General features: G+C 66.6%; 3 protein-coding genes across 3 annotated transcripts in view; all 3 read right to left on the bottom strand.

Annotated features, from left to right (window-relative positions):
• Positions 1-109: 109 nt before the first annotated feature.
• Positions 110-2,160, bottom strand: MNEG_4262 (hypothetical protein; the record flags this gene model as incomplete). The annotated part of the gene is made up of 6 exons (XM_014047264.1): positions 110-128; positions 205-416; positions 736-795; positions 1,110-1,215; positions 1,561-1,773; positions 2,111-2,160. 6 exons carry the CDS (start codon positions 2,158-2,160, stop codon positions 110-112), a joined length of 660 nt encoding a protein of 219 aa, XP_013902718.1.
• A 2,009-nt stretch (positions 2,161-4,169) lies between these two features.
• MNEG_4261 (hypothetical protein) lies at positions 4,170-6,400 on the bottom strand (the record flags this gene model as incomplete). The annotated part of the gene is made up of 4 exons (XM_014047263.1): positions 4,170-4,618; positions 4,839-4,989; positions 5,319-5,665; positions 5,968-6,400. 4 exons carry the CDS (start codon positions 6,398-6,400, stop codon positions 4,170-4,172), a joined length of 1,380 nt encoding a protein of 459 aa, XP_013902717.1.
• A 1,737-nt stretch (positions 6,401-8,137) lies between these two features.
• The window catches only part of MNEG_4260 (AP-1 complex subunit mu-1), a gene marked incomplete at both ends in the record, with an annotated part of 7,374 nt that continues 7,203 nt past the window's right edge, over positions 8,138-8,308 (bottom strand). The window contains one exon of the mRNA XM_014047262.1: positions 8,138-8,236. Coding sequence (XP_013902716.1) covers positions 8,138-8,236 — 99 coding nt within the window. The remainder of the gene's footprint in view (positions 8,237-8,308) is intronic.

Below are 8,308 nucleotides of genomic sequence, written 5' to 3'. Positions count from 1 at the left end.
GGGGTGGGGTGGGTGAGCCCCAAAAGCATGCAAAGCCGTGATCTGTCTGTGATCTGTCTGTGTACGTGCACGGCCACACAACACGCCAGCATGCAACTCCCATCTTGGTCTAGGCCGCCCCCGTGCATCTGGCCGACAATGCAGGCGCGCGCTCGACTGCGACCAGCTCTCACCCTCAGAAACTCCTCTTGGGGTGGGTCAAACCCCGCCCCCTCGCGCCCGACCGTGATCGCAACCCGAGCGTGCACGTCCGGCCGCATCAGGTGAGATCTTACGCCCTCGACCGCCGAGATCACGAGATCCAGGTGGCTCTGGAGCACGAGGCAGTCCAGCAGTCGCAGGAAGCCGGGCAGAAGCTGGGCCTCCTCCAGGGCGGAGCGGTGCAGCGCGGCGGCGGCCTCGCGGTCGGCCTTGACCTGTATGGATGCAGGTCAAGTTGAGTGACCACGTGGGTGTTTGGATTAGGTGTTGATGTCAAAGTTGAGTGGATGTGTGGTCGTTTATTCCGTGCACTCCATGTCAATCGGCTGCCACACGCGCTGACACCACATACAAGTTTTGGAAGCGACGCCTCGGGTGGGCCTGTCGGGCGCGAGAGGAGGGCGCCGGTGCAGGAGCTCCGGGAGAGCGGAACCAGCGTCGCAGCGCGCGCGGCGCGGGGCCGAGCCTCACACAGGCGCCCTGCCCTGGGCGCGGGATGCGCCGCGCTGCGACGCCCCTGGGGCGCGCCCGCACCTTGATGGGGTTGGCGCCCTTCATTGCGCCCGCAGAGGGGTCCCGGTCAAACTCCTCCACCTGGCAGACCCAAACGGCGGGCGCGCGTCGCAGCCGTGAGCCGCGGCTGGATGGGTGTGTCACGGCGCGTCACACGGCAGTCGTGCTTTCGGTGCGAGAAGCACAACCAGATCCATCCGGCTGCTCGCATCAACGTGCGTCGGCACGCAGTCAAACGAAGCGAATCGGGCGACACTGATTATTGCCATCTGGAAAGCCTCAAATGTGTACTGCCAGGACGCCATCTGCCCCCCCATCGGGCGGGGCAGGTCAGGCGGTGCGCGCGTACCAAACAGCCGACCATCAACGCGCCGCACGCCGCCCAACCGGCCCACCTGCGCCCGCAGCGCTGCCTCGCCCCTGGTGATCTGGCCCGCCAGCTGCTGCGCGGCCGCCGCGATGGCCGACATGTTTCGGGCCATCAGCAGCGCCAGGCGGCCCCTGGGCAGCATCATAGAGGGGCGTACGCATGCGTACAGCGAGGTTGGCCGTGTCGATCGCAGGCGGCGACGACCGGACGCGCGCAGTTCGGCGTGGACACGAGCCAAACGCCACGACCAGCGCGCAGCCTCCCCCCGCCGAGCGTGGGGTTGGCCGTCAGCGCGGCGCCACGCTCCCGTCCTGCAGCCCCGGCACCCCTGGCCTCAGGCCGCGCCCCACCCCCGTCCAACCCCTCAATCAAATTCCTTGAACCCTGATAGGCCTGCTGGCTTCGACGTCACACCAGCTTGGAGCCACCAACGTCGTCATGCCCGGCTGCTGATGACGCTATGACGCCGCGCCCACCTGTGGTGCTCCTGCTGCGCCTGCACGAGCGACTCCAGCCGGTACAGCCCCTCCCCAGGCAGCGCCCCTGTGGCCCCTGCCTCCCCGACTTCCCGCAGCCGCGCCCGCGCCTCCATGAGCGCCCCGCGCATGCCCGGCCGCAGCAGGATGAGTCGGCGCGCGAGCCGCTCCCGCGCGCGCTCGAAGCGGCGCCGCCGCGCGGCCTCGTGCCACCTGCGCGCTCGGGCGAGTGGGGAGCAGCGATCAGGTGAACGGGCAGTCCTTTTGGCCCCACAATGTCTCAAACGTCAGACGCAGCTTCCGCACATTGCAACATTTGATCAAGTGGCGGCTGCTAGCATAGCAGCCTGCAGTGCAAGGCGACTCTCGGCCCCTGTGCGCCCTCAGCGGCCCCGTCCTTAGTCCCCAGGCAGCCGTCCTATCACCTGCGTATGCTGCTGCCCATCCATGCCTGTTTGAACGCCGCAAGCCCCCGCAGCAGCGAGTGCATGCTGCTGCACCGCAGCCACTCCCCGACGGGTGTATGCTCGGGCGCGCAGCCCGGCTGCACCTGCGGGACGGCGGCGCGCCGTTCACATCGACAGTTGACATCACGACCATCGAAGCGAGAGCCGCTTCGATCACAGCACACCTGCTGGGATCGCAGTGGGCCCCCTAGCAGTTACTACAAATGGAGTGCCTGTGCCATCCCACGCCGTGCCAACCGGCCCGGCTCGGTGTGACGATTGCCCGCCCCGCCGCCGCGCCCGCCGCCGCGCCCGCCGCAGGGCCCGCGCCCGTGCCCGCCGCCGCCGCCATACCTCGATTAACCCGGTGGCCGAGGCTGTGAAGGACCGCCGCACGGCAGCTGCCTCTTCACGGCCCACGACCTGCGACGATATTGGTGCACCAAGCAAAACATGTCGCCGCCGGCCAGGCGCCGCACTGGCGGTTTGGGCGCGCGCGCGTGTGCGTCTGCCAGCGATCAAAGCGCCGTCACGGCCTGCGGGCCCTTGCCCAGCAGGCGGCGCTTGCGTGCTATCTGAAGCGCTCATGCGGCAACTTGCTCAGTCGAGCGTCGCGCGCACGACGGAGGGGCGGGCACGTTTGTTACGGCTTGGAACCCCAACTCTCAGGTGTCAACCGGGGTGCAACGTTACAAGAGAACGATTCAACGTCACTAGCACAACATCTCACCTCCAATGCATACGGGTCCATCAATGGCTCCTGCGCTGCGGCCGCTGGCAGCAAATAGAACAGCCGGCGCCCGCCAGAGTGGCCGTGCGCCGCAAAGTGCCGCAGGGCGTCCAAGGCCTAAGCGTTCGGGGCGGGGGCATTTGGAGTTGAGGTTTTGCATCCAGAATCAGAAACCTATACCCTGTTCTCTTGTGATCATGACATCTGCACGCTGTGAGGCCGCCAAGGGAGGAAGTTTATCACCGGCAAACTGTTGGGCAATGCCATGCTGGGTGCAGGCTCACCGTCTGAAGTTGTTGAACGGCTGCACCTGGCTGGTCTCCCACCTCAACCTGCTGCTGCTGCTGCTGCTGCTGCTGCTGCTGCTGCTGCTGCTGCTGTACGGTTGCCAAGGGGACACTCCTTGCCTCCCTGGCTCCAGCGGAACGCGGCCGCAGCTGCTGCTGTCCCAGCCTTGGAGATGCTGGGCGAATATAGAGCGCCGTGCGTGGTGATGAGCTTCCAAAGCGACTGGCCACGGCCGCTGCCGCCGCCGCCTGCAGTGCAGCTGCATCCTGCGTGTGTACGGCGGGCAAGTCGAACGTGTGCAGTGGCAGTGGTTCGCAGCGCTGCAGTACACCTGAAGCGAACGGACCACGCCAAGTGCCTATAAACACCGTCAATTGCATTCTCACATTTGCTACGGGCGTCTTGCAGCGCTGCTCGGACCTTGGGGAGGCACCCGCTGAGTAGATCATTTCACTTGACCGTTTTGACTACATCATTTATAATGCTGAAAAACAGCAACAACGACTCAGTGCTGGTTACACGAGCACCTGCTCGGTTGCGATCATCGGAAGGCACTGCACGCACCAGGAGGCGCGCTGCTCTGCTCTCACAGCACGAAAACTCTGGAACCGCTTTCAATAAATATCACGCAGCTGCAAATCTCGGCCGCTGATTCAAGGTGCCGACCAGGTCCCGCTGATGTGTACCGCCTGAAGACGAATCCGCTGGCTTTCTGGGATGTCACCGGTAGTTCCCAGCCCTCATCGACTGGCAAGACGCTGGATCGACACCCCTGCACTCAAGCGATCTATAATGGCTTTCATGACTGCAGCGCGCACTCTGCCACGCACTTGGGCTGCACGGCATGGGCTGTCAGAGCGCTGCTGCACATAGTCTCCAAAGCAGGAAGCAGCAATGCATCAGGGCCCCTGTTATATACTGCAAAGCACCGTGGCCGGCACTCAACCCCCTGCAACACCAATCTTTAATACTGGCTTGGTGGGCATTGTCTAGATTACAGGTAGTGGGTTTAGAGGTAGTGGTGAATTTCTTGCTGGTTTTTGTGTCGTGTTGTCACTGATTGTTCCTTGCAGTGACAAAGCACAGTGTCAACGCAAGCCAGGTCAGCAACGCCCCTCAAGAGTATCAAAACGCGCCACACTTTCTCAATCCATCCACTCCTCGGTGTCCGCGCCCCCCTCCACCACCACCATCATCCTGTGCACCCTCACCAGCCCCGCCGCGCCGCCGGCGGCCAGCTGGCACGCGCCGCCCACCACGTTCGGGCTGAACGCAGCCCCAAACAGCGCCTGCCGCGGGTCGTGCAGCACGCCGCGCCGACCCGCAGACTCCGCGGCCCCGTCGCCGCCGCGGTGCATCGCGCCGCCCGCGTACAGCCCGGCGTTGCCCGGCAGCTGCTCCGCGGCCAGCAGCCACGCCTCGCCGGCGCCGTCGACGGCGATCGCGGACACGGCCGCCGCGGGCTTCTGGTGGCGGCGGTTGATGAGGGGCGGCTCCACGGGGACGATCCCGAGGATCCCCGCATCTCCACAGTAGGCAGCCACCCGCTGCGCTGGGTGATACGACACCGCCCAGACGGGCGAGGGGTCCGGGCCTGGGGGAGTGCGGAAGTCGAGGGGGCAGCTGCGGTTGGAACAACCTCCCAAGAGCGGCGGGCGCGCGGTCCAGGGGTGGAGGGGGCCGTCGTGCATGTGCTCCCCTTATGGCAAACGCTGCTGGCCGATGTCCAAAGCACAATCCATCCTGTTCGAAAGATGACCATCCTCTAGAGAACAACGCGCAGCCTGGCGCGTCGCGGCCGCAACCACGCCCACCTTCGAGGCAGATGTGCGACTGCCTGCCGTGCTGCCGCTGCACCCCGAGGATCGCGGCCAGCCCCGTGAAGACGACGCGCACGCCGCCGTCCGACAGGGTCGCCACGATGGCGCCTGGGTCCCGCGCCCACACGCAGCCGGTGACGGGCACCTGGCACCGGGTGACATTGGTGGGGGGGGGGGAGAGATGAGGATGCAGGGCTTGGCTTGGTGGTGCGATATGAAATGCATACAGAATGGTCGACGGCCGCCGCAAAAAGGGAATGCGATGCAGTGCAGGAGCGCCACGCGTCGCTGCCTGCCGGCAGGCAAGAACCACGCGTCCTCCTGCTGCGAGCCGGCAAATGCCCTTGGCGGAGGCAGCCAGACGGTGGCACAGCCAATAAGGTGTGTCCGCGTCCTCCACCCTGCGTTATGTCTCCACTCTCCGTCTCCCCCTTCTCCGCGTACTTGGCGGTGTGTCTACCGCCAACGCCCCACCTTGTTCATTGCACGCGAGTGCACCGGCGCAAACGGGTCCTCCGGGTCCCAGATCTTCAGCTCGCCCCACTGAGAAGCTGTGAGGAAGCTGCGCAGGCGGCCGGGGCCCGGAGACCCGCCACCGCCCGGCCCCGTCGCGGCCTCCTCGTGCTGCTCTCGCCCCTCCTCTGCCTCACCGGCTGCCGCCTCCGCCGCCGCTGCTGGTGACGCTGCTGCTGCTGCTTCTTCTGACGCGTCCTCTTCCTTAGCTTCTGAGTCAGCGACTGGCGGGTCGGGCTGCCAGCAGACCCGGCGGACGGCACACTGGTCTGACCGCACCCGCAGCACCAGCTTGGGCGCGGCCATGCCTGAGCGCGAGCGATGGTTTTTTTGTGCGTGTTAGTGTGTGAGTGAGTGAGTGTGTGTGTGTGCGGGGCGGTCGTGCTTCTGTGAGGAAGAGAGCTGTTTCGGAATCAGATGCTGTGGCTGTTCCGTGACAGTCAGACATTCAAAGCTGAGAGGTGAGGCTGCGGCGCGACAGGTTGCATGTAGGTACAATCAACATGTGGCTGCAAACTTCGCTGCAAGCAAGCCAAGTTGCAGCTACACGCAGCTGCAGCAAAGCAGCTGCAGCACTCGTGCAGTCCCAGGGGCCCCCGACACCCCTCACCTCCCCCCGCCGTCGGCAGCCGCCACACCGCCACGTGCCCGTCCCAGCTGCCCACCAGCAGGCAGTCGTGCGGCACCCAGGGCGCCCACGCGCAGCAGCTGGCTAGCGACCCGCCCATGGCTCCCGCCGACAGCGACGCGACGGGCGCGAGGTCCAACACCGCGCAGCCCGCCGCTGCCGCTGCAGCCGCGGCCGCGGCCGCCGCCGCGCCTGCATCCCGCCCCTGCCCCTGCCCCCTGCCCCTGCCTGCCGTGGCGGCCACCTCCTCCTCCTCGTCCTCCTCGTCCTCCTCCTCCTCCTCCTCGTCCTCCTCCTCCTCGCCTTGTCCTGCTAACCGCCGCGCGCGGGCTCGGCCGGCTGCTGCTTGCGCTTCGGCAGCCCCTGTGTCTGGCCCCGCCGCAGCGCCCGCCCCGAGTGGGGCAAGCTCCTGCATCCCTGGTACCGCGTAGATTTGGACGCTGCCGTCCCCAAGCACTGCCGCCAGCAGCCCCTGCAGCCGCACCCGCGCCCCGCCACCCCTGCTGCCGCCGCTGCGGCTGGCAGCGCTCGGCGCGGCGTCAGGGAGGGTGCCGTCCGCCAGCGCAGCGGCGCCGCCTTGAATCAGGGCTGAGGGGTCGGGGCACCATTTCACGTCCCACGCCAGCCGCCCGCCATGCCGCAGCAGCGCCAGGCACCGCGGCAGCGCCGCCGCCGGCGCGGAAGCCGCGGCCGAGGCGGCGGAGGCGGGCGCGCTGTGCGGCACGGCCCACAGTTGGAGCGCGCCCGGCCCGCGGTGAAACGAGCCGAGCCGCGTCCGCGGGACGCCTTTGGGGTGTGTCGACAGCGCCAACAAGTCGCATGCATTGCGGGGCCCTGGCGGCGGCCGGCCGGCCGGCCACGGGCACCAGTCCAGCGCCCAAACGGGCGCGCCTGCATTCAGCACCGAATCCGTCACAAACTCCTGCCGCTCGCGCGCGGCCCGCGGCTGCTGCTGCCGCTGCTGCGGGCCGCCACCACCGCCGCGGCGTGGCGGCGGGGGCGGGGGCGGCGAAGCGGCGGGGGGCGGCAGGTCGCAGGCGCAGCGCTGGATGGCTTGGGCGCTGAATAGCCCCATGGGGCGGCCCTCCAGCTGCTTGGGAAGGTGAACAGGCAGCGACTCTGGCTGCGCGTGTCACAGGCAGCAGGGTGACGGTGCGTGGCGTCATGCGCGGCAGGGGCGCCGAAGTGACGAGCGGGCACGCACTACAACCGGTGCACAACAATGGCGCTGGCTCGCGCGCACCGCCTCGCCAGGGCGCCCCCCGCGCGCCTGCAGGTTTGAGAGTGCGTCAGAGGCGGTCGCCAGCCTCAAATCCGCGGCTTCCAGGTGCCAGCCCTTGTGACCATGCTGTGCGTCGACGCCGTGCTGCTGCTCATGCTGAGCCGCCCCGCCGGCCCGCCGGCCCTGGCGCTGCTGCAGCACCATTTATCAATCGTATAAAACTGATACAGAATGAAGCAATCTATGACACGGCTGCGCCTCAACCGTGCTTAGGGACAGATCAGAGCGCGGCACTTGGATCGAGGCGTTGGATCTGTGCCAACCAGCGGAAGGTCCCGGTAAAGCAGTAAGACATATGCGGTGCGAGTGATGAGCAATGTCAATTCATGAGCAACAGCGTTGTGTACCCGTTCCATGTCCACCCCTTCCAACATGGCACTTGGCACTGGACCGTTTCCAAGCCCAGCTGCAGGCGCGTCGCCACACTTTTGTGCGCACACGCCCTTCCACTCCTTGGCCCACCCTCCAGGGTACCGGGCTTAGGCACCACCTGACCTGGCATACACAACCACATCGGAGTGTAAGGGGTTGCAGCAGCACCGACTCCCAAGGGCCGAGCCCTGACTTTTCGGCGGTGCTGCGCCGCCATGCTGTGGCAACCCAAAGTTCGAGGCCCTGGCGTCCATTTTCCCACTCCTCAGGCAGAACCAGGGCATTAACAACGCAACACAAGGCCGCAGCCTCCCTCGCGCCCTCTCGATGTCCATGAACGCGCTCGTTTACCGGAGCAACTCCCTAGCAAGCGGAGCCATGTCCTCCAAATGGCGGCGACATGCCACAAGCGCCCACAAGCGCTGCCGCGGCTCCGCCCTGCTCGCACGGCCACGCCGCGACAGCCGCGTGGCGGAATCAAACGTGGTGACGTCATCGCTACATCATCCGGATCTCGTAGTTGCCCGCGGTGGTTATGTAGCGCACCCAGGGCAGCGCCTGGTAGCCGCTCTTCTCGATCACTTTCAGGTATCGCACCTGTGAGTCATGGCGGTTTCAGGCGCTTTCAGCAGTTGCGGCGGTTTGATGTTGTTGGGGTCAGGGGGGGGG

Source organism: Monoraphidium neglectum, assembly GCF_000611645.1.
Source record: "Monoraphidium neglectum strain SAG 48.87 unplaced genomic scaffold scaffold00582, whole genome shotgun sequence".
Taxonomy (NCBI): domain Eukaryota; kingdom Viridiplantae; phylum Chlorophyta; class Chlorophyceae; order Sphaeropleales; family Selenastraceae; genus Monoraphidium; species Monoraphidium neglectum.
This window is presented reverse-complemented; position numbering and strand designations above follow the sequence as displayed.